Genomic DNA, 26,321 nt, shown 5'->3' with positions numbered 1-26,321 from the left:
CACCTAAAGCATGGGAAAACAAGGTATTTATATTTTACTTGAAGTGAATTTTTGTGATAATTTCCACAAAAAAAGTGTGGTTCAGTTCTAAATATTTTACAATAATTTAACTTTTTTAGGCTACATCTTCCAAGAAGGAAAATACTAAAGTACCACCTGCTGAACCAGCTGAAGTTACAAACGGAACAGATGAAAAAAAAATTACAAAACGCAATAAAGCAGAAGTGAGTATATTGCCACCAAGTTTTAATTGTTTTACAAATTAAGATCTGTTCTAGCCCGTAAGTGCTGAAAGTAAGGAGGAACCTAAGGCAGAGAAAACTAAGGTATTTTATTTTTCACTTGTAATAGAATTTGAAGAATAACACAAAACTTTATAGGGTAAAACTGCCAAGAAGGCAGACAGTGGAAATAAAGAAGAAACCCAAGTGGAAGAAGCGAAAAAACCTCAAACACGCACAGGTCTTGCTACTAAGAGAGAGTTTGTACAAAGTACAAAGGGGCCTAAAAATTCGACAGTAACTAATTGGGAAAATATAAATTTCAAATGCACTACGAAATCCCCGAAAGGAAAAGCTCCCAACTTTCATATCACTACGTGGAATGTAGACGGATTAAGAAGCTGGTTAAAGAAGGGATGCCTTGATATCTTGAAGTATGACAAACCAGATATACTTTGTATTCAAGAGACTAAGTGCGCTGTATATAAATTACCAGAAGAAGTCAAGACTATAGAAGGTTACGAAGGCTGCTGACTTTTCCGATTTGTGAATTTTTAGAAGACAATAAAAGTTTAGGAACAATTGAATTTAGTATGATTTTTGTGAAATCTCGTAAAATACTTGTTGAAACAATAAAAAAGGCAATAATTATTTATGTTGACCTAAACCACAGTTGTCCAACTTTTTTTCTAGTTTTTAGAACGTGTTTACACCAAGGATTATACTAACCGCTTGAAAAAAGGCGAAATATTGTCATAATCAAATAAATTCAGTGGTTTTCCGCTACTTTTAGCCACATTTCGCGAACTTTTTAGTACAAAATTTTTGAACTAATTTAATAATTTTTCTCCTCAATCTGAGTTATATATTATTCGTCAATAATTTGTTGATCCGAATTGTTTTGGAACAACAGGTCTTCTAAGTAGATTTTTGACTTATGTTCAGATTTTTCTTAATTTTTAGAAGGCGCTTATACTAAGGATTAAGTAAAAGTCCTTGGCCTTCATTTTTGACATATGTTCAGATTTTTCTTAATTTTTAGAATGCCCTTATACTAAGGATTAAGTAAAAGTCCGTGGCCTTCTTACTCGAAAATACAAAAACCCTTCATTTTAAACATTAATTTTATTTTTGCTTACGTTGCGCATTAGATTTATATTTTAATTTATAAAAAAAATAAATAAACAAAAAATAACAATAAAAAACAGAGTTGATTTAACATTGTGTCAATTCGTAATAAAATACAGCCACATTTTTTGGTTCTTCGAGCCGGATATCTTACGATTTGTCATTGAAATTGACATTTGTCATTGACAATGCTTTGTTTATGATTAACTGTGGACTGTATTTTATGATGAATTGATGCATTGTTCAATCAAACTATTTTTTTTTTAACTGATAATGTTACTACAAGATGGTATCATTTTATAAATGAAAATATAAGTCGAGTGAGCAACACATTTTTGAGGAAACTCTTCCAAATACTGGCGTTTTTGCCTGATAAACTTGATAGAACGTTCGAAAAAAATTATTCACCTTTAAACACAAAAAAAGGCAAACATAACACAATTTTCGAATACTTTTCGGTGTATTTTTGCCGATATTTTTCAAAACATTTGCCTGACAGGGCCAAAAACATGCTAAATCCCTTGTAAAAAGGTAAAATGATGCCATGATCATTTGATCAAACAAATTTAGTTGTTTTTTGTCAGTTTTAGCAAAATCTCGCGGTTTTTTTTAATAAAAACGTCTTTATTTTTCGCTTAAGGAAAGAGAAAAAAGTATTCTATTTTTGAATTAATGTAATAATAATTTTTCGCCTCATTCTGATTGTATGCTTCACAATTTTTATTTAAAGTATTTTTCCTAGCTCTTACTTAAATATTTTGAACAATCTTGAACAACCTTCTCACGGGTTGATGCAACGTTTTTTACAGTAATTTGTTTCAAAATTTCAAATATCTCCTCCAAATTTTAATTTAAAGGCTTACGCGTATTTGAATCGACCAAGTCTCAAATATTTTATTTAAAAGCTTTTGTATGAGAGATTTATCGAAGATGTGACGTAAAGAATAATGTATTTGGTACATTTCTCTTAAATTAGTTTGTATGTTACTATCGTCTTAAGTTAACCAAAGGCATTGTTTTTGTTTTTTAAATAAAAGTTTGATGTGTCGGGTTTGTATCGAATTTATATTCATTATTTTCACACCAACGATCGAACAGTAAGTAATTCATTCGCATTTATTAACAGGTCGAAATTTAGTCACCTTGCCAAAACGTTTAGATTGGAACGAACAATTCGAGAAGTTTATTAAAAATTTGGACTCCCAAAAACCAGTCATAATTTGTGGGGATATGAACGTGGCACACAAAGAGATTGACTTGGCTAATCCCAAAACCAACACCAATAGTGCTGGGTTTTCAGTGGAGGAACGTGACGGCATGACTGCTTTTCTTGGAAACGGTTATGTTGATATTTATCGCCACTTATATCCCGAGAAGGAAAAAGCTTACACTTTCTGGATCTACATGAGAAATGCCAGACCTAACAACGTTGGATGGTAAAATAATAATACTGTGCGATATCTAGTTTTAATATTAAATTTTTCAGGCGCTTGGATTATTTCTTAGTCTCCCAAAGATTTGTGGACAACGTTTGCGATAACATAATACATAGTGATGTTATGGGGTCAGACCATTGCCCCCTTTCACTCCACATCCAGATTTAAGTGTTTGGGCCAACTCTCTGTCTTGTAGTGCCCCAACTTCTTTCAATAATTGTTTCTTCTCTTCAAAATAGTTTTTGAACCACTCGATATGTTCCCGTTTGGCGTCAACTGTCAAGTATGGATTTTTCGAAAGTCCGACACAGACCAACTCCATGAAATGCCTCAAGGGCCCCTTTTGAGGACACCAAGGCTCTAAATACTTCTCAAGAAACACGTGCTCGGTAAAGTAAACTTTCTTTTCCTCATCAAGCCCTAAAATTATAAATATGACACGATACTTAACAAATTAGGCGCAACCTTGTTCGTTATCAATGGGAAATTTCCATATTTTCCCCTGTTCGGTCCACAAGATCATCTGTTGGAAATAATTGCTAGGAGGGTGAGTAACAGCCAGCTTTAAATCCCTCTGGTATAACTCGTTCCAAGTTTTGTTTTCAACGCCCTAAACACTAAATTAGACGCTTTGCCCTCTTCAGACGTCTTTAAAAGCTTCATCAATAATTCTGTCTCGGTTTGCTTCACATCTCCTCCCAACGTCTCTGCTACGTCCTTTACAACTCTGGTCATTTGTGTCTCTGCAACAAAATTGTTTTTGCAACAAACCAGAAGTTTTTAATTCTGTTCACCACTAAGTTTTTTCAAAACAGCATACTCAGATTGATTTCTTATAGAAACTTCTCTTATTTTTTTCTTTTTGAATTCAAATTGAAATATTCAAATATTTGATCTTCATGCGCCTTTTATACTTTGTTGACAACTTTATTGAAGAGGATGTTAATAATTACTTTTTCTGTTTGTGCTAATGCGACATTCTCGTTTCTATTTTTTCGACCAAACCCGGAGCCGCTCCGGGCAACGGTTCCGGCTACAGAGGCGATCAAAGTTTTTCACTAAAAAAATTCATAAAAAAAAAACTAAAAGTCGTAGAGCATTGCGGTTTGTTCGATTGAATTCTACGGCTCATTTTACATATTATATCGATTTTTCACAAGAATTAGAAATTTAAAATTTTTTGCCTAAATTTAGGGTGGCCATTTGTCTTAGTGAAAAATTTTATTCATTAAAAAAATTCATAACTCGAATAAAAGTCGTAGAGCAGTGCGGTTTGTTCCGTTGGATTCAGCGGCTTTTTTTCTCTATTATACTAATTTTTCACGCAATTTAAAATTTTCAATTTTTTTGCTCAAATTTCACCTTCAAAGAGGTGAAAAAAAATATTTTTTTTAAACTCACTCCAGTAGATTTTTATGGACTCTACATGTCTTAACAACCCACAAAAGTTGTTAGAAGTCCACAAAAAGTCCATATGTTCGATTTTTTGATGTTTGATTTTTTCAATTTTCGTCGCAGTTTTTGTCGATTTTGGGTACCCGGAACATTTCTCGAGCAATAGCTCCGGAACTATTCGAGATAACCCCATGAAGTGTAGCATCGTTGGAAAGCCCTTTTAATGATCTATCATTTGCAAAAAAGATTATTGTTGTCCGACTTATAGTTTTCGAGAGAATGCAAATAAAAGCGAAAATTAGATCATATACTCAAAAATTCATAACTAAAAAACTATTAGGAATTTGGCAATTTTCTTGATGCCAATCGATTCCCCGGATCATTTTGCATAGGTATGGATCAAAATAGTTCCACTTTTTAGAATAGTTTAGCCGTAAATGAGAAAATAAAAAAAATAAAAAAAATTTTACACCCCCCCGTTAGAAATTTTTAAAAATTTTTAAAGTGTCTCAAAATCAAATGAAACCGATTCTATCTTATAGATTTTGATGTGCTCTTTCCGATCTAAAAAAGCGTTTTCTTCTAGCTTTTTTAATTTGGGCGTAATCGGCGTTTGAAAATTGAAAATTTTTTTGGCGAGAAATCGCTTTGAGTCCTATGCCATTTTGTAGAGTTTTTTATTCCGGTTATTCTCCATTTTTCCGTTTCTCGATAACTCTAATAGTTTCGCCGTAATTTTTTTTTCACCTCTTTGAAGGTAAGGGTATTACTCAGGAAATTTTAGCAAAAAAACTGAAAATTTTAAATCTCGTGAAAAGTTGGTATAACACAGAAAATGAGCCGCTGAATTCAATGGAACAAACCGCATTGCTCTACGACTTTTAGTTTTCGAGTTATGAATTTTTTTGTTGAATAAAACTTTTCACAAAAAATTTTAAATTTTTAATTTTTGTGAAAAATTGATATAATATGTAGAATGAGCTGTAGAATTCAATGGAACAAACCGCAGTGCTCTACAACTTTTAGTTTTTTTTTTTTGAATTTTTTTAATGAAAATCCAAATCTGCCAGAATCAGATCACTACGACTAACCGTTCAGAAGATATCGGCAAAAATAGAGAAAACTTTACAAATTGATTCAACTAAATTTTTATCATTGACAAGCAATTTTTTGGAGTTATTTTCTTATGATTAAGTGTTTCTAACGTAGAATGACCGGCGGAATCTAAATCTGCAAGAATCGGATCACTACGACTAACCTTTCAGAAGATATCGGGAAAAATATAGAAAACTTTACAAATTGATTCAACAAAATTTTCATCATTGACAAGCAATTTTTTGGAGTTATTTTCTTATGATTAAGTGTTTCTAACGTAGAATGACCGGCGGAATCTAAATCTGCAAGAATCGGATCACTACGACTAACCTTTCAGAAGATATCGGGAAAAATATAGAAAACTTTACAAATTGATTCAACAAAATTTTCATCATTGACAAGCAATTTTTTGGAGTTATTTTCTTATGATTAAGTGTAAGATGATGAAGATGATGGTTGTGGTGTTTCTTGTCGTTTCTCACGTATGTTTTCGTTTATATACTGCATTCGTTTTGGATTAACAATAAACGCACGTGGTACGTTGATTTTAGATAAAATTTGTGAAAAATTTTTCCAACCAGTCGGTTCAGCAGACAGTCTACTACTACTAGTACCACTTTTCATAAGGTCAATGATTATAATTAATTATATTTGAATCAGGAATTGTTTTACCGTCGTAAATAACGTTACCAACTTCGTTCCATGCAACACCATTGCTTGTTATATAATCAACTAAAACACTAGCCTTAGCTTGTAAAGTTTTCGGTAACGATTTTAGAAAATTTTTGTTAAGATGATCGGCTGCTATTAACTTATTATTTTCAACATCAACATTTTCTTTTTCACCTGTTTCAATCATTGGTATTGTTACAGGTTCACGAAATCGATTTATCACTTTTAAATATCTTTGAAGAACTTGATTGTACAACGTCCATTTCTCGTTGTCGTCAATGTGTTTCAGTTCTATAATTCTTCACATTTCACGATCCAAATCATTTATGATGTTTGGTTGATTGCTGGTACCACTTTGCATACGTTCAAATACACCTGGATCAACCATTATCATTTTCTTAGCATGCTCCATTATCGTTATTTACGAAATAAATGACCCAATACACCCGATATTATTGGCGCTAACAATAACGGTAAGAAGGCACCACCTTTTTGAACAATCAACTTTTTCTTTTGCTGAACAGACAATTTTCGATTAACTAAATCCCTCAACACTTTTTTATGTTTTTTTAGTTTACTTTTTTGTACGATTCAATGGAACTTTACCCAACAAAGTATTATGAGCGCATTCACAAATACAATGAACCAGATTTTTGTCCGCTGTATTTAAAATTGATTTACGATATTCAGGTGTTGTTTTATGTAAGAATTTTAAAAGATCAGCGTTTCTTGCTAACGTTCGCGACATCTCAAATACAACTGAGAAATGAATAACACGTTTTTTAAATTTATACTTTTTTCATACGTCTCTTAGGTATATATGCAAAAGTAGGTGATTCATCGGGTAAAATGTTTGTACGAATACGATAATCATCGGACGTATCCTGTTTTAAATCGATTAACAAATATCCATGCGGTTTCATAGTCGCATCCTTATAAGCTTCTTGAAGAAATTTTGTATTTTCTGGAAAAATCTGTCGGGCTAAAAAATTGACTTGAGCCTTGTCACGGGGGTTTTTGAAATATATAATGTAGTTTGCATTCAGTGAAATGTCTCTCTGTCCTTTGCCTTGGTGGAACAGATTTTGCGTAATATAAAAAACACTAAGATTTCGATGATGGCTACCTTTTGTAAATATATCCACAACACCACCATTTGTTTCACGCATTAAATCATCCAAAATTATTAACGTCGGCTTTAAACCATCAAATTCAGTCATATCAGGCATACCTTGACGATACTCGATTCTTAAATTACTAACAATATCATTTTTTTCATATAACGGTTGCCATTCATCATAATACTATATCACACGATCAAAACTTGTATCACACATTGATTTCAAATGATTTAAGAACTGCGTTATAAAATGTGTTTTTCCACAACCTGAAGGGCAGTGACAATAGCCGTGAACGGTGCTTTAAAACTAAAAATGTTTCCGTACTTCAATGTTTATATACATTACGTATATATAGAAGGTCTTCACGGATCAATTTAAGTACATTTATTTATATTTTTTTTATTTAAATTTCGTACCGATGTTTGAAAAGCATCCCAAACGATATAGCGACAAAAGGATTATAGGATTTGCAGCGACAATTAGTAACCTAGACAGTCGTCTGTCTGGCTGTTTTGATGAAAGAAAAGATGATTCACCGAACCATTAGAAATCTTTCTCTCAAATTTCATCCCCTACCAACATCACCACCACCACCACCACTACCACCTTCAAACCCTTTTTTCCTCATTTTCAAAGCTGACTTTCGGCGACACAAGTACCTATACATTTTTACGTGCCAAGTGTTAAATTGTGTGACAAATGTTTGGTAAGTTAATAAATAAATACAAGTCTATTTTCGCAATATGAATTTATTATTATTAGATGGACAATGTGTAATCCTGTACTCCAGAGGGGAGTACCGTCTAACATTTAGGCGGTTCACCACGTATAGAGCGTTACAGGAGGAGAATATCCTCTGCAAGTGGTGCGCCAGGCTAGAAGAAAAAGTCTGGTACAAACATATGCACATTTATAATGTAACACTCAAGTGTACGCGGTGTGAAACACCTATATTACCCCGGACACATATGGGGTGTCCTAGACGGATACATTTAGGGCGGGAAAAGGTACCCTATAATTCCCTTTTACGGAAAATTGTGTTCCCGGAATCGGACGATGACCAGTCTGAAGAAGAAAGCGGCGTCGAGGATGTAGAATGATTGTGTGGGCGATTCTTAAATATATGTTTATTTTTAATAACGTTTTTATTGAACCTCTAATAACAAGATAAAGCTGATGTGTGATTAATTTTCCGTTAATTTGTAACTAATTTTGATATATTTTAATTTTTTATTGAAACCTAGGTGTAATTCCCCGCTTAGCGACACATTCAAATTTACCGCTAAAAAAAAAGTGATTTCGAAATTGAACACTAGATGGCGCAGAGATCTGTCACATTTAAATTTCCCGCTGAAAAACTTAAACACCAGAGGGCGCCGAGATCTGTCACATTTAAATTTCCCGCTAAAATGTTTGAACACCAGAGGGCGCCAGAAAAAGTTGATGATCCAATTAATTCGTCATTAATTAATTATCGAAGGTCAATTAAAAGAGAAAGTTTGATATCAAATTTCAATTAAATTAATCGGTCGTTATCAATTTAATTGTCATTAATTATCAATTAATATGTCATTAATTAGTCATTAATTCACTAATTAATTTTTAAATGGGTCCCCCTTTCTACTTTTGGAGTTCACCATTTCCGGTTCCGATGTGGTTGGCTTGGGCGTCGCTGGTATCGGTGAGGTCAATTCCGCCGGAGGCGGAATTCTGATGAGCGGAACTCTTTTTGGTTTTCGGATTTTCGTCCGATCCCCGATGGCATCAAAAGTGCGCTTTGTAGGCACAGTTTTGTGAGGGAGTTTTGGCCTGGACCTCACTTTGAAAATGGTTTGGTTCGTTTTGAGAAAAACGCTTTTTCACGCAAGGTGGAGCGCACAACTAGCACAAGTACAAGTCGCAAAGGGTTGTCGCTAATCTGAACAGGTAAAGGTTTAAAACTTTGACTGCTCGATCGAGACTTCGAAAATTTAATTTACTTTTTTCTTCTTTAAACGTGGGGAATGTTGATTTTTTGCACAGTTGGCAACATTACCCTCTCCTCCTCTACTTGTCTTTGACAGATTGACATTTATTGTAATTCTTCACAATTGTGTTATTTCAGTGAAATTGGCATGGTTGGACGTATTACGGTAAATAATGTCCGACTCAGAAACGACCCCCAGCGATTGTAACAGCCCCCAAATTCAAGAACTGAACAACTTGCGGCACCTCCTCAAATTACAACGCGACAGGTACACCCATCTCCAAATACTATACCAAGCTGTGGCCGATTTTATATCCACTGCTGGTGCCTTGAACCCTGAACTTGCAACCAAAGTGGAAAATATTTTACATGAGCAAAGTTGCCAGCAAGTTGATGTGTTAGACAATGAATACACACAGTTACTAGGATTACGATCTTCAGGAAACAGTGAGTTAAGCTTTAACGAAGGTCGCACTCTCAGAAAAGAAATAGGGCTCATTTTGGAGCACAAATACAAGAAAGTTTGTGACGAGTTTTTGAAAGCAACTTCGCAGAATGTGAACTCAGTGGATGGTCGTGACGGTTGTGATTTCAGTGTCAGGCCTGAAGATAACACGTTGGTGGTGTTGAAGAAAAAACTGGAGGAGCAACAGCAAAAGTATTTAGAAAATGAATTAACTAAAGAGAAGATTTTGGAAGATATTGCTAAACTACGACTGGAAAAATTACCAAAAGTGTGTGATGAAAAAATAAAAGAATGTCAAATAAGGGCCCAAGTGGGCGAACTAAGAACGAAACTTGCGTGCGAGACTTCCAGAATTGACGTATTTATGGAGAGAAGCAACTCGTTGAAAGCCTACAAGGAGCTGCTAAAGGATATAAAGGAGCAACAACTTGAATGTGAGAGCGAGATTAAACACTTGCAAAAGATGAGGGAGAAGTACAAACAAGTGGCCTGCAAGCAGTTTGATCAGATTTTGAAGTCCTACGTGGAATACAAAGCCGCGCTTTCAAGAAAGGTAAATGATCTATAAAGCTTATTATAAATAACTAACTATTTTTATATTATATTTCTAACACTTTTGCTACATTTTTATTTAAACAAAATACAAAATTGTAATACTAGAAAAACGTCAGAAGTCACAGTGATTTTTTGCAAGCAAAACAAAACAGGCACACAATTCTTTACAAAACCATTTTCTATTCATTAGTTAGCCTTTGTGATTAAGAATAGTACACGCAAAGTCTCGTCGATATTTCCCTAATCTTATGCTTAAGAGTAATACCGATTATAATACATGGAAATGATTATTTAAACAGATGCAGTAATTAACATTAATACACACAAGTATCTTATATTACATAGAACACATTTGTAGATTAAACAAAGTTGACTTATTAGAAGCCCTTTCATATTAAAGGTCTGATCATAGATCAAAATTGTTTTTTTGTTTTAGGGTGAACTACAGGCCGAGTCTGCTAAAAGTATATTTTTACTGTAGTTAAAAAATAATCACACAGAACTCACTACTGAGCGTTTGCTACTAAATTTTTTTTCTATGTTTTTATAATTATTACTGAAAAAATAGGTTTTTTATAATTTCTATTAATATTCTTAAAGAAACGTTTTTTTGTGCAAAAAAGACCTAAAAATAAGCTTATTCGTTGTATAGCTCACAATTAATTTTAATTTGCGATTAATTTGACTTTTGGTCAATTAAATGTTAACTTAATTCGTTAGTCAATTAATTTTTAGGGTTCATTGTGAGCTACATAAGGAATAAGCTTTGAAAAAGGTTTAATAAAAACCGAAACGTCAGCTAAAGTGGTAAATTTATTTACACCCAGTTCATTGCCCGTAACAACTTTAATAAGTTATAAGGAATAAACTTAATTTTTTATGGGGTTAGTAATATTTTTTTTAAATATTTTTTGGACAAGACATTTAAGTTTTAAGTATGCTGAGAACGTATGAAAAAATATCGTAACTTTCTGAGGGCCTTAGCTGTAACAATACATAGAAATATGAAAAAAAATCCGTGTCTTTTAAAACGAAAATGGAAAAAAAATCTTTTCATTTAATTTTGTTATTAAAAAATACGATAGCGAAGACACAAGCTTAAAGTTCGTGGACTGTCGTTAAGTTTTTTCAATTTTTTTTTGTTGGAATATTTTAATAATTTTAATTTAAAAACACGTTGCTATAGAAAACATATTTTAAAATAGTGGTAATAATCTAGGATTCAGGTATTAAAAAGAAGGCTTAAAATGTTACCAACAAAAAACCTGTTAAAATTGGTTACAAATATTTAATCCAATTGTAAAAGAATATTTTATTTATTATTTTTCTTAAAAACTCAGTCCTTATTCCATGTTCAGTCTGTTAAAAAAATATTTTTTTCAAAAAATAAATGAAGTATTTAACACCAAATATGAAAATACAGTAAAAATCTACTCTTAAATTGTTATTAAATTATTGTTAAAGGAAAATAACAAACAAAATGTTTGGATTTCGGTCCTAAATAGTTGAATTTTGTTTTTTGAGAAAACCCAACATTCAAATCTCGTGAAAATATTCCAATTATAAATCAAAAAGAATAAATTGTTTTATCTAATAAAAAAGACACTGTCCAAAATTATATTCAACACAGTTTTTTCTTTAAATGCTTTGAAATAGGTAATGTTGCAAAAATGTTTTATTATGAAAATGTTACGGTCTTACGGTATTTTTTTCAGTGTTTCCACGTATTTTTTTATTAAAAATAAAGCTTTAATTTCAACTGTGTAAAGGTAATTCAGAATCGTAAGTTCTTTTTTGGAAGATGTTAATTGTAATTTAAAAATAGACTTTTCATACGTAAATTGGGATTGAAATTTAAAATAACAAAATACTACAGAAAACAAAAGCTATATACTTGATTACCACTGCTTTTATTTATTACCTAATTTTAATTAAAAAATATTTAACAACTTCAACATTTTTTTCAACAGCTGAAAAGAGTAAAATATTAATTACAACTTATTCTTGTACTCTGAAATACAATTTGTAACTTCCGAATAAAAAAAAATGTTTTCCCAAACCAAAGTAACTAATCTGAACTTCAATTGACGTTATTTGAAGTTGAAAAGAGTGTAGTTAGAAAGAATCACTTTGTTTATAATTTTTGATGAAAAAAATTGCTTTCAAATTTCGAATATTCACTTCAAATAGTTCAAAAAAACTATTTTTTTTTTTGTGAACATTATCAGTCAATTTACAAAAACAATAGAGTTTCTTATGCTTCTAACTTCTCGGCTGCAGATCTCTAAAAAAATGTTAAAAGGCTAAAGCTCATACTTTTTACTTTTAAGCTAAACTAATTTTTTGTTTTATACTTTTTCCAATTTCTTTCAGAACAAAGAAAGTAGTATTTGAATATCAGAAACCATCTTCTGAACTACAATTAATACCTTCTAAAATACTGAAATTATCGGAAATTAATCTTTCAGAATTAATCATTCTCAACTACAATTGGAAAAGATGTAGTACCATTCATAACATAACACTATTGATTTAACCGTGATCACTGATCAGACCGTTATCATAAGAATTGGTTTATAACTTTATTATTATTAGTATTGTGGTAATATGACAAAATCAAGGACAAATTTAATAAAAAGTAGATGAAAAATGCATTCAATGCATTTCTACAACGTAATAGCCTCTCATGAGATCAAAGACAAAATTTAATAGATTAAAAAACACCTGGAAATAACATAACGGTTTCTGGAACGATTTAGCCTTAGATAAATTTAATCGCTGATTTGTTTGGTGTTAGGTTACGTTAAATCGTTCCGGAAACCAATAAAGCAATACATTGTAACGTTTATAAAAAAAAACTTAAATTCTTAATAAAATCATGCGCGAAATATTTGGGGAGGGGTAGAGGTCGAACGGTCAGTAGGTGTTGAGAGGTCCAGTTAAGAACATCTGCAACAATTACCTGTGACCTTAAATTAGTTATTTATTTGTTAAAAATCCAACACTTAGAACGATCAAGCAACTTTTGAGGGCGCACACCACCAAAGTAGATTCATAACTTTAGTTTTTCCGATCCCTAATACCCCATTTTAGGCCCTCAACCCCAGTATCATCCTAAAGTCCGACACGCCAATGTCGTAACCGATCAGAGGAAAATCCGAGGTCCTCAAAGTTTCTGTTATTTCGTATCCGAAGGGTTCCCCTACAGTCGATTAGAGGAGGACTCCCTTCATCAAATGGTGTGACCTTCGGGAACCTCGTAAACGGCCAAGGACTGGACGCAGATAAGTCCCAGATATCAGTTCTTCGCGATTTTCAATCTTTTCGTTATAATATATTATTCGAATTTCCTTTCTTAAAAAAAAAATTATTTCAATTTTCAAATTTTCCTTTTTAAATTTCAATTTTTATGCAACTATTAATAATTTTTTATAACTTATAATTTCAATTAATGTGAGCGAGCGAATTGGCCAATTCTAACGTAAAGATTCGTGTCAGTAGTTGATTTAACCATCAGGTCACAAGAGTAACTTTTAATATACGGAATTTTAATTGATTATTCAATAGTTTTCTTATCTCCTTCTCAGTTGGGAGCTTCGTTATCGATAACTGAGTGGCGCCCTTAAAAGGCTAGGTTAAAAGGAATCTTGAACTCGCTCTCGGGGTGTCGATCATAAAACTGTCGGCCCGACCGGCTTAGGGTGCTTCAAATTCTGTGGTTAAGCTGATGTCACAACAAAGAATGTATTTGTGATTTACAACATTACCTACATTGGTCTTACTTGATATTTGTATGCCCAAAGAAGATGTTCCCAATTTGAACAGTTTTATTTTAAATTTGAAGTGTTTATTTAATGAAAAAGAAAAAACGTTCTAAAATACTGGTAAATCACGATAAAAAGAAACTAATTCAAGGCGTTCTCTGGATTGTCAATTTTTCGGATTACTCAATTAGTTTAATAAATATAATTTTAATTTAAGATTCGATTAACATATAGTCGAATTAAAAGATTTGACTGTAGTTAGGAACGTAGGTGTTATGCAATGAAACATGCGTAAAAAAAGATTCATATATTTTCAAAAAAAAATCTAAATACTTTTTTAACTAACAGAAATTTCTATATTTCTATCTTCCATTGCCTTTGGATCTAGCCATTTTATAAAATGTCACTAAGCACAAACTCCACACAATAGCACAGCGAACTGTTAAACAGTAATTAAAAATTACCATAGTTTTGCACTTCTTATATTAGCAGATGCTTCCTCCTACCACTTTAGGGAGATTACATTACAATGTAGGGGGTTGGTGTTTTCTCTTTTGAATAGCAATAACTATACTTTCCCAAGAATGTAAATTTTATAAAAACGAATAACATATAATAACGAATAACACTCTTAAATACCTATGGTCACTGGTAGAGTAGACAATTAACAAAAAAATCTTTAGGTCAAAGAACTCAATTCATCTTTTTTTACTTAATTTTAATTTTATTTTTTAATTACTAAAAAGTGTACTGTCAACAACAACAAGCAGAAATGTCAGTTGTTATTTACAAAAATAAAAAATTACGTTATAATTCAAAAACCAATTACGTCATTAATGTTGCTATACTGTCATAATCATAATATATATAGCATGCACACAACTGAGTCCTTTGAAAACTAAAACATTCCTTTTCAGCATATTATTTGTTATATTTAAAAAAAACAAAGTGTAAATTAGGTTTTTATTAAGAATAACAGTGTACACTGGCGAGCACTTTTGACATTTTACTGACATAATCGTGGGCAATACTACTCTAACCTTTTTGACAATGAAATGACAAATGTGTCCAAAATTTTTTGCTCGCTATTGTAGGTGTCATTTTTTGACGAAACAAAGTCGTGCGAATTTTTTTAATTCTATAATTATTATCATTATTATCAATTTTTACATTAATTTGTACAGAACACAATAGCTCCAAAGCGTTATAGTTTAGGAAATAGTCACGCAATACGAATTTACTGTTTTAAATTAAAGTTAGTAAACAAAGCCTAAAGTTAGTTAGGGTTTTGTTAGGTGCTTCTAGAAGTGACTTTTGATTTTTGAAAAAGAAAAACCAAAACCAATTCAATTTACGTTAACAATTTCTGGGTAATAGAAAATTAGCCTGGTGTGTGTTCACAAATAAAGTGCTTTCTAAATACCAGCCTTAGATAAAGAAATTATTAGATAAACAAGTTACCTATTATAATACCAATTATAAATAACGTGAAACCCTTAAATTATTATTAAGCGGATAATCCCTTTTCTGGTTACATGGTTTAACTTTCTCTGGGTTGGTTCTTAATCTCGACCAAATTCCTTTTTCAACGGAAACAAAAGTCATTATTGTTTCGATGAATAAGACTAACAAGAAAGTGAGATGTGACAAATCTAATCATTTTTAGCAGGTACCTACTTTTGGGTCTGTTACTCAGACCTAGACCCTCCGGTCCCATTGTAAATCTTTCTGCGGATTTGTCTAGTCAACTGCTATAAATCATCGCCCAAGGAATTTTGTGCTTCCAATGAATTAAAATTTTCGCAATATTAAGCTTATTTTTAATAACAGAAAAAAATTAAAAATACCAAGGTGTTTAAAATAACAATCTCTATCGCTTGGCCGGAGAGTTTTTTCATTTTGAAGTCTTGGTGTCTTAATACGTGTATTATTTCGAAATCGTGTTTATTTAAATAGCCATAATTTATTGAGCACTAGATTTTTTAAAATTTTCTAATGGCCATTTTGTAAATATCATTTCTAAGATACATTGAGTTTTGAAACGATGTTGATATCTTTTCAAATAACTTAATTACAGCCACAATTCTTTTACATTGAAAACGCCATAAGACGAATACGTTTAACCTAGCCTTAAGGCTCTAGACCCTCTGGGAGCTGGCGCATACGTTTTACGTGTAAACTGTTTTTAGCCGCAAATTTAGACTTGAAGAGTTTCTTGACATTTGCAGTGTTTCTTTATAAGTAAATGTAAGTCGAAGAGTCATTTTTGATTGAAATAAATGCCTAGATATTTTTTTATTAAATAAAATGTCTGTTTATGAAGTTGATACGAATTTTTGATAACGGTGCATTGTATTGAGAATTTAAAAAAAACATTTTATAGGAAATTTAAAAATACAGACCTGAGATATTTTAGATTTTTGTTAACTGTTCTTAATTGTTAGATATAATGCAAAAATTAAATTGTAAGTAGGCAACTTTTAATGCATCCTTCTTCGAATGCGTAGCTAGCTGGAAGAAGATTTATGACGGGTTTAGGACGCACCGCTGGAGGTAACCACCATTGGGGTGACCCACAAGATAATAATTTTATTGCATTTGTTCAAGACAGAGAAATGTATCGGCACAAATAGGAATTTTAGCGATTTCTCTAATAGTGGTATAAAATGAAAGCACATGATTTCGGAATTAACATTTTTTAACAAAATAATTAGGTACCTATAGATTTGCATTACGTTTTTTTTGTAGACACTGCTATCAACGTATCTTATGAGATTTTGAAATACGAGTAATCACGCTCGCTATTTTTTTGAATACTTTTAACAATAAAATTATTCCTGTTTTAAAAAAAATATAAAAAAGATGATTAAAACTTTGGTTGTACTTAGCTTCGTTCTGCACAGGTTTTGTGATAGAACTACTGAGCTCCCTCACCACGACAAGGTGTCAACCCACTGAGGAAGTTTTTTTTACTTTTATTGTTCATTCCGTTTTAGAACCCTTTCGTTGTTTTTTCCAAAAATTACGCATTATTTGTTTTCGACTTTTTCTTTTTTTTTGAAAAACTTAGTTTACTATTATTACCCATAATTTTAAATATACAAAGATTTCAACTATTTACAAGTGATATAATAAGAAATTAGGAAATACACTTACCAACCAGCAGTCGCAACAAATAATTAAATAAAAAGAAATAGATAAAATTGATATTCTGCAAAGTAACAAATTAAAAACTACAAATACCACTGTTTAAAAATTACCACTTATTACAAAACACTGTTGGGCAAGAAAGTGACCAGCACTCTGCAAAGACTCAAAGAGTAAAGAAGTTGTAGAACTATATGTTTTGATTATATATAAGTACCAACCACCACCCTAAACCCTCCACTAAATACAAGTCTTATGACTCATGAGCTTATGAAAAACTTTCTAAACTTTTTAATAAACATTTTTGTTTACATGTAATTTCAGTTTCAGGTACCCGATCTTTAGCAATGTTTACTTATATTTTAAAGAAATACACAAAATTTATATAACGTAAGAGTAACGCAGCTATATCTTCGCAAGCTAGTTATAGAAAAATTGTATAAATTTAATAAAAAAACGAGAAATAATTCCTAAATTCTAAAATAATACATAATTATAAAAGTATCATTTATTTTACTAGGCGTAACGTAAACAAATTATATCCCTAAGACTGGATCTTACAATCTCTCGATACGTTATTTGTACTATAATTATTACTGGGTATAGTTACAATAAATTTTTACAACAATGTATTTTTCAGAATTTATTACCTGGATAAAATTATCAGACGAAAAAGCGGGTTTAAAGAAGTTTTCATCATTTTAATGAGATATTCCTAGTAACTTTTTTAAAGTTAAACTGTTTTCTGAAAGAACAATAATGTTTCACCAATTAATTTTTTTATTTTATATTTTTTCAATGCAAGTGATCCAATTAGAAATGCACATGACACATAATATAGCGAACAGAATTCGGTTAATTAAAACATAAAACCCAATAAATAAATGGTGTAATGGTGTATTATTTTTTACAAAACTATGCTAGTATTTTATTATTCTTTAGTATCAAATTTTTTTAACAAAATAAAAAACGTATTTTTCACTGTATGTTGCTTGAATCTCTGAAATAAGAGAAACTATCGTGGGCGATAGTGGAATTCAGTTTGTTTACATTATTTGCATTTTATGAGAAGGGACAAGACACCCCGAGGCGAAGGTCGGATGCCTATCCGATGATTGACAACTGTCACTGAAAACAGGTCTAAAAAAAGTATGCAACTTGTAGTACACCAATTCTCAACAATCGCTTCGGTACCCTGAAGCGATTCTGAATTCTGGGAATACCCGAAGGTGTTATAATCATAACAAACACGCGTTATTTAAGTTATTATTCAAAGATTATTTAAAAATTGATACCTATTTGGTGATATAAACAATAAACAAAAACATACAAGTATAAAAATTACAATTTTAATAAAAAAAAACATCAAAATTAAGCAACATATAGGCTGACCCAGGGATTGGAAAACTCCGTTTTTGACTCTTAAATAATTGAGAAATAAATAGTAAAAATTACTTCCAAATATACAGAGTGTTTCCGAAATGAGCTACAATATAAACTTATGTTTTTTTTTAAATGAAACCCTAAATTTTGGTGCATTTGCATTAATAATTTTTTAACTTTAATAATAATTTTGATCTAAACTTGCATTGGTCGATTCTGTTTAGTTTTTAAAATAATTTATTTTTTTTGACGAAAACACGTTATTTTTAAATGTATTTCACAAAAACTAATAATCCTAGAAAATTTAGACTTTCACCATTTTAAATGTTAAAGTTTAATTTTTGGCAAAACTTTGAAAAATGGGTGAGCTCTCTTGAAAAAAAATCTGCGTTCATATATATTATGATCTTTTGGTCTGTTTCAGCGAAATTACGCAATTACTATAAAAAAAATACTTTCGAAAAATGTAACAGAAACCTAAATCATAGAAGACAAAAACAGTGACGCTAAAACTATGGAATAATTCTATTAAAACTATAATTTATTTTGTTGTGGATAAAATGCTCGAACAGATATTTTTTAAAAGTAAGCCATTCCCAATATTATTATTTCGATTTTTTTTAAATAAAAACCCCAATTTTTTTAGACGCATCCATGTAGTATCTGATGTATCATGGCTCAAAAAATTAAATGCTACATCATAATATTTCCACAATAAAAATATAAAAAAAATATTTAACAAAAAAAATACAATTTTTACATAGCCATCCTCCAACCTCTTCACAATGATAATCATGTAAACAAAATTTTCTTGTACTTCAGTCCAGAAAAGTTTGTAATAATGTACATTTATAAACAACTTCCGGACTAATATTTTTTGAATCTTTTAAATTGATTGTCAATTAAGAGAAAAACTAAAGGATTGGTTGCACTTTTGCATCAAACAAATATCAAACTATTTTGACTACAAAAAATTCTTAAGAAACATTAGGCTAATATGTTTCAATTTATTCCCACTTTCTTGTGATACTACTAACGAACATAATGACCAAATGTAATAATTTCTGCTTGTTAAGTAACTTTTATTTTATTTTAATTTAAATTCAGATATCCATAAGAATAACATTAAAGTTATTATTAGCTGAAAATTTTATTTAATGTTTAAGGTTAAATATATTTTGAGTAATTAGTAAAAGATGGCTTCATTTTTTAAATTGTATGTCCTTTCACTATGAACTTCTTTCTTTTCAGTGGTGAAGATCCTACTTTTCTAGGATTCCTAGTTTTTATAAAATATTTTTTTAAAGCGTGTAAAACATCAGTGTTCCAAAAATGCAAAAAATAGGGTGTTCCATTTAAAAAAAGTATTGTAGCTAATTTCGAAAACAGCCTGTATCTGCTCTTGAGAATAATTTTAAGTGAATCAGGGGGTCAGTATCTTCCAGTTTTTCTAAAAAACAAGATTAATATTTAATTTTTATATTGTGGCACATCCAAGTAACAATTTGGATGCTGTTTAAAAACCACCTACGGTTTTGTAAAAGTTTTATGAAGGTAGTTTGTAGTTAAGTTGCTGTAAAATAATCTTGTCTACAGGTATTGTCAGCCAATTCTTCTCATCAAGGAATATTAAAATCATAAATTCTTAAGATAGTTTAACAAAAGTTTTATAACATTCTTATAATTTCCTTGTAGTCATGTTTAAAACTTTTTACTTCAGGACAATTTTATTTGGTCAATAGAGGTAATAAAACCATAATTACTTCTTAAGTGTTTATTTAATCAAAATACAGGGTGCTCAATAACTGGCGCACCAACTCAGTGGTACGTTGTTGAGAAGCATGTGTAGATCACAGGAAAAATCTTGAAAAAATTCCTAAAGTCATATTTTAAAAAAATCTGGAGCTACAAACTTATTTTGTTAACTTTTTCAGTTTTCATTATTTTTTAATGTTTTTATGTTTCACACTAAGTAATCGTTTCCCAACACAACGATGAATAACTATTTTTAAATTTCCCATCAGACTTTAGCAGTTTTTTTAATTTAAAAAAATTATAATTTATCAAAAAAATCACAGTTTGTAGATGTGCCAACACTGGAAATTATTTCCTAGGAAACCGTTTCAAAAATAATTTATTTTTATTGTTGATCAAATTCTTTTGCGATCACGACTGTTAGACAACGTTGCCACATATCATTTATTTAAATTTCGTTATTTATCAATAACTTTAATGCAAAGATTTTTTTTACTATATTTACCTTTTTATGTGAGCAACTCTTTACCACACTCCATTGAGTTGGTGCGCCGGTTTTTGAGCACCCGGTATAAATCAAACAGTTACCTTTAAAATTAAAACTTAAACCAGCTCTGCTTTGAACACAGTTAAAATTTCTGACGGGAAACATTTAACCAGACTTATAATTTATAATAGAATCATCTTAAAACTAAGTTGTTTTTTAAAGGTTCTGTCTAGAAGTTTTTTTTATCTGAATAAATAATATGTCTTATAGCGGTTTTTATAAAAATTATTTACACTTAGCTAAAACTTATTTACTTACTTTTATTGAGAGTTAATTTTCTTCTAAATAATTTTACACTGATCATGTAGTTTTATGAATTCAGCAGACATATTTTACTGCTATTTGACTTAAAATTGAAAAATATGCACTTTTTAAACATTAAAGAAATGGTAGTAATTTTTGTTTTTTGCTTTTGTCAGCAGTAAAACTTAGGATATCACTCAAAAAATCTACTAGAATCAATTTAAAGAATGAACGCACATTTTTTTGCGTTTAACGAACAAACCCTTCCTACGATTTTAATGAAAACACAAATCAACATTAAGCAACACCTAGTAAGTATTTTAAAGAAAAAATAACTCGTGGTTATCAAATTTGAAAAAAAATCGACTTGGCAACACAAAAAAACTCACCAAATTTGATGTTATGGTTTGTCTGAAGCAGCATTGGTAATTTTTTACTTTAACTACTTCTGGATTTTCAAGCTGAAACTTACGCCAAACTATTCCTCTGAGTGCCCTGATGACCGTACACTATGAATTTTCTTGTGCAAATTGAAAATAACATTAGAAAAATAATTTTTATTTTCACTCACTTTTCACTTGAATCGCCATTTTTGTTGATTTTAAGGGATACAACGTTTGCCACCACGGTGTGCATGCGTTGCGTGTGCTTATTTCTGATTGGTTGTTATTGTTTAGCTTCAACAGGTAAGAATCGCACCTGCGTGTTTGTTATGATTATAACACCTTCGGGTATTCCCAGAATGAATTTAAATGACGTATTATACCTTTTTCATTAAAAAGTAGGTGTATTTTTTCATATTTTGCAATTTGAATTTATGTCACTGTGCTCTGATTGACGGAAGTGGGGATGCATTCCCGCATTTCCCTTCATGCAATTTACCAACAACACCGTGGTGTATATTTCCTTTTAGTTAGCTGGGGCGCAGCCCCAGCCTCCGGCCACGAATTGTACGGCGCCCTTTCTCTATAAAATACACTATTCCACGTGTCGAGTTCCACGGTTTCGAGTTTAATTGTTCGTGGGGTATGTTTATTTTTAGTTCGCTGGGGCGAAGCCCCAGCCTGTACCCTAAGACCTGTACGCGCTGTAGCTCCATAAAAATCACTATTCCACATTTCGAGTTCAACATTTTCGAGTTTAATCGTCCGTGGGGTATGTTTATTTTTAGTATTTTTACTTTAGCTACTTCTGGATTTTTGAAAATTTTTTTTTTGCATTTTGCTTTAAAAAGCCTCTAGATCAAAGATATGAACATGAAAGTTTGTGCAAATGCCCCGTTTTCGAAAAATTCGGCTTTGAATGACCTTGATCTAGACTTTTTAAATTTTATTAACACTCTAATAAATGGTATTAACCGTAAATGTAACTATAAATGAGGCAAGGCGCCTACAGATGATAGCCCGGAGGCTGGGGCTTTGCCCCAGCGACCTAAAAATAAATTTAGTTGAATCAATTTGTAAAGTTTTCTCTATTTTTGCCGATATCTTCTGAACGGTTAGTCGTAGCGATCTGATTCTTGCAGATCTGGATTCCGCCGGTCATTCTACGTTAGAAACACTTAATCATAAGAAAATAGCTCCAAAAAATTGCTTGTCAATGATGAAAATTTAGTTGAATAAATTTGTAAAGTTTTCTCTATTTTTGCCGATATCTTCTGAACGGTTAGTCGTAGCGATCTGATTCTTGCAGATCTGGATTCCGCCGGTCATTCTACGTTAGAAACACTTAATCATAAGAAAATAACTCCAAAAAATTGCTTGTCAATGATGAAAATTTAGTTGAATAAATTTGTAAAGTTTTCTCTATTTTTGCCGATATCTTCTGAACGGTTAGTCGTAGCGATCAGATTCTTGCAGATCTGGATTCCGCCGGTCATTCTACGTTAGAAACACTTAATCATAAGAAAATAACTCCAAAAAATTGCTTGTCAATGATGAAAATTTAGTTGAATAAATTTGTAAAGTTTTCTCTATTTTTCCCGATATCTTCTGAACGGTTAGTCGTAGCGTTCAGATTTTTGCAGATTTGGATTCCGCCGGTCATTCTACGTTAGAAACACTTAATCGTAAGAAAATAACTCCAAAAAATTGCTTGTCAATGTTGAAAATTTAGTTGAATCAATTTGTAAAGTTTTCTCTATTTTTGCCGATATCTTCTGAACGGTTAGTCGTAGCGATCTGATTCTTGCAGATCTGGATTCCGCCGGTCATTCTACGTTAGAAACACTTAATCATAAGAAAATAGCTCCAAAAAATTGCTTGTCAATGATGAAAATTTAGTTGAATAAATTTGTAAAGTTTTCTCTATTTTTGCCGATATCTTCTGAACGGTTAGTCGTAGCGATCTGATTCTTGCAGATCTGGATTCCGCCGGTCATTCTACGTTAGAAACACTTAATCGTAAGAAAATAACTCCAAAAAATTGCTTGTCAATGTTGAAAATTTAGTTGAATCAATTTGTAAAGTTTTCTATATTTTTGCCGATATCTTCTGAACGGTTAGTCGTAGCGTTCAGATTTTTGCAGATTTGGATTCCGCCGGTCATTCTACGTTAGAAACACTTAATCATAAGAAGATAACTCCAAAAAATTGCTTGTCAATGTTGAAAATTTAGTTGAATCAATTTGTAAAGTTTTCTCTATTTTTGCCGATATCTTCTGAACGGTTAGCCGTAGCGTTCAGATTCTTGCAGTTTTGGATTCCGCCGGTCATTCTACGTTAGAAACACTTAATCGTAAGAAAATAACTCCAAAAAATTGCTTGTCAATGTTGAAAATTTAGTTGAATCAATTTGTAAAGTTTTCTATATTTTTGCCGATATCTTCTGAACGGTTAGTCGTAGCGTTCAGATTTTTGCAGATTTGGATTCCGCCGGTCATTCTACGTTAGAAACACTTAATCATAAAAAAATAACTTCAAAAAATTGCTTGTCAATGTTGAAAATTTAGTTGAATCAATTTGTAAAGTTTTCTCTATTTTTGCCGATATCTTCTGAACGGTTAGCCGTAGCGTTCAGATTCTTGCAGTTTTGGATTCCGCCGGTCATTCTACGTTAGAAACACTTAATCATAAGAAAATAACTCCAAAAAATTGCTTGTCAATGTTGAAAATTTAGTTGAATCAATTTGTAAAGTTTTCTATATTTTTCCCGATATCTTCTGAACGGTTAGTCGTAGTGATCCGATTCTTGCAGATCTGGATTCCGCCGGTCATTCTACGTTAGAAACACTTAATCATAAGAAAATAACTCCAAAAAATTGCTTGTCAATGTTGAAAATTTAGTTGAATCAATTTGTAAAGTTTTCTCAATTTTTGCCGATTTCTTCTGAACGGTTAGTCGTAGCGATCTGATTCTTGCAGATTTGGATTCCGCCGGTCATTCTATGTTAGAAACACTTAATTGAAAAGAAATAGGTCCGAAAAATTGATAGTCAATGATGAAAATTTAGTTGAATCAATTTGTAAAGTTTTCTTTATTTTTGCCGATATCTTCTGAACGGTTAGTCGTAGCGATCTGATTCTTGCAGATTTGGATTTCGCCGGTCATTCTATGTTAGAAGCACTTAATTGAAAAGAAATAAGTCCGAAAAATTGATAGTCAATAAGTAGATAACGAATGGGGGGACAACACATCACAACCTTGACCTTGAGTTTGACTCCGCCCATTTCCCCTCTCTTTCTTTCAAGGCTATTCGTTCTCTCTCTCTTACTTTTTCAAGGTCAACCCCTCTCACTTCCCCTCCACTTCAAGGCCAAGGCATTGTTGGACCTTGATGTTTTCAAGGTCAAGGTCATTCATGCTACTCCCCACTTTTGCAAGGTCAACAACTTCCCTCTTTACTTATCATTCAAGGTCACTGCAGCTAATATATATAGAATTCAATACAAATTCAAAAACAGTATCAAATAAGTATTTCTCAATATTAAAGTAGTAAAAAAATGTGGTATCGTTTTACTTGTGAAGGTGTCATAATAGTGGAAGAAACGTGTTTCCACAACCAGTTAGGACACATATCTTTGGAAGGTGGTTGGGAACGTTTCTTTAATAGAGTGGTTGTGCCGCTATGCCCCTGCTATGTAAACGTAGTGACAGAAATGTCAGATGACGCACACGCAAATGGAGCTGAGCGCTACCATAGTAAATAGCAGTGATAAAGGCTGCACTTATCATTTCTTAATACATTTGTGGATTCTCATTCTTTGCCTTTGATATTCTCGGAATTTTTAGTATAGTTTCCTATTTTCTTCAAGCTTTTCGGTGGTTTTGTAACCCTACTTTATCTAACCCTACAGAAGATGGAAGAATATGTGGCAAAATATGCTTAAATTTTCGGTTGTGAATAGATATTTGCCGAGATTTTCGCATATTCAGACATTGCAATACCCTTTTTCAAAACGAAATATAATTCAGCTTCTAAAGCCCCTTTGTGTTGGATTTAGACAAAAGCCTTGGTTTAACGAATTTAACCAGTGGCTTAACTGTGCAAAAAATGTGCACACGAGTTCAGGGATGCATATCATATTTTTTTTTGTTACAAATATCTAATAATGTGGACATTTCATTTCACTTTATTTGTTAGTTGTTACACAGTATAACTAACACAGAACTAAAAAAAAATGAGCAGAAATTTTGATTAAAACGCAAAACCTTTCTTTTCGGGCGGAAGTTTTTAATTGTTGCAAAATATTACCTAAATATTCAAAATATCGATTTTATTATTTATTTTAAAAACAAAAGCCCTGTATTAAAAAAGCATCTATCTGAAGTAGTTGGACGAAATTAAAAAACGGGTTTTGTTTTCGTACTTCAGATCTATCATTTGATAAGCGAAGACATTCCTGAAGTCACCAGATCATGCAAAAAAAACTGCATGCTAGAAAAAATTCCACTAAGTTATAAATAGTTATAATAAAGCCAAAATTTTTCACCAAATATATTTTTGTTTTTTTTTAATCATATGTATTTTTCTGCTTAATTTAAACTAATTAATTTATATTATTATGCTCATGCATCTTCGGAGGATTATTTACAATAATTACGTCTTTATTTAAGAAAAATCTGCTCTAAAAATTTTAACCTTGTAAACTTAGTCCAAGTAGTGCATTTTTTGACACAGATTATGTAATTTTTTTTCTAATTTGGTCAATTTTGGGTTCCAAAACAACAGTGTAAGACCTGTTAAACAAAGCTGAAGAAACATTATGTACCTCAACAACTAAATAAAAACAAGTTATTACTATCATAATCGAGAAATAAATATTTATGACATTTTAGCCTAAAACTTCCAAGAGGGAACAACCACCAGCTGAACCAGCTGAAGGTGAAAACGAGACAACCGAAAAAAAAATTACAAAACGCAATAAAGCAGAAGTGAGTATATGTTGCCACCAAGTCTTTTTTGTTTTATGAAGTGTATTTTAGCCT

General features: G+C 31.5%; 2 protein-coding genes across 7 annotated transcripts; one reads left to right on the top strand and one right to left on the bottom strand.

Moving 5' to 3' along the window:
- The first annotated feature begins 169 nt into the window (after nt 1-169).
- On the top strand, nt 170-26,321 carry LOC135265596 (uncharacterized). 6 transcript variants are annotated; one of them, XR_010333312.1, is made up of 7 exons: nt 170-326; nt 381-2,785; nt 2,836-7,774; nt 7,831-8,994; nt 9,173-9,481; nt 9,630-10,053; nt 26,172-26,318. XR_010333312.1 is itself a non-coding variant. In XM_064355360.1 (4 exons), the coding sequence occupies exons 3-4, from the start codon at nt 9,208-9,210 to the stop codon at nt 13,194-13,196; spliced, it is 894 nt and encodes a 297-aa protein (XP_064211430.1). In that variant the 5' UTR covers nt 4,998-7,774; nt 7,831-8,994; nt 9,173-9,207; the 3' UTR covers nt 13,197-16,869. The 6 variants fall into 6 exon arrangements, 4 of the variants coding, with proteins under 4 accessions (XP_064211430.1, XP_064211431.1, XP_064211428.1 ...); XR_010333313.1 differs by lacking the exons at nt 7,831-8,994; nt 9,173-9,481; nt 9,630-10,053 and having other exon boundaries at nt 2,836-3,174; nt 26,172-26,298; XM_064355360.1 differs by lacking the exons at nt 170-326; nt 381-2,785; nt 26,172-26,318 and adding an exon at nt 13,149-16,869 and having other exon boundaries at nt 4,998-7,774; nt 9,173-10,053.
- On the bottom strand, nt 2,798-3,384 carry LOC135265597 (small ribosomal subunit protein mS31-like). Its single transcript, XM_064355362.1, has 2 exons — nt 3,251-3,384; nt 2,798-3,205 (listed from the first exon to the last, which is right to left on the bottom strand). The coding sequence occupies exons 1-2, from the start codon at nt 3,306-3,308 to the stop codon at nt 2,907-2,909; spliced, it is 357 nt and encodes a 118-aa protein (XP_064211432.1). The 5' UTR covers nt 3,309-3,384; the 3' UTR covers nt 2,798-2,906.

The sequence above is a fragment of the Tribolium castaneum genome, chromosome 3, assembly GCF_031307605.1.
Source record: "Tribolium castaneum strain GA2 chromosome 3, icTriCast1.1, whole genome shotgun sequence".
Classification (NCBI taxonomy): domain Eukaryota; kingdom Metazoa; phylum Arthropoda; class Insecta; order Coleoptera; family Tenebrionidae; genus Tribolium; species Tribolium castaneum.
Note: the sequence above shows the minus strand (reverse complement) of the source record. Positions and strands in the feature narration are given on the sequence as shown.

What these genes read in the sequence shown, in the direction of transcription:
- LOC135265597 (XM_064355362.1), bottom strand. Translation starts at nt 3,308, where the DNA reads ATGATCTTGTGGACCGAACAGGGGAAAATATGGAAATTTCCCATTGAT. An exon ending in TCCCATTGATAACGAACAAG is followed by an intron (nt 3,206 to 3,250) that starts GTTGCGCCTAAT and finishes TTATAATTTTAG; the next exon opens with GGCTTGATGAGGAAAAGAAA.
- LOC135265596 (XM_064355358.1), top strand. Translation starts at nt 9,208, where the DNA reads ATGTCCGACTCAGAAACGACCCCCAGCGATTGTAACAGCCCCCAAATT. An exon ending in AAGCCGCGCTTTCAAGAAAG is followed by an intron (nt 10,054 to 26,171) that starts GTAAATGATCTA and finishes ATGACATTTTAG; the next exon opens with CCTAAAACTTCCAAGAGGGA.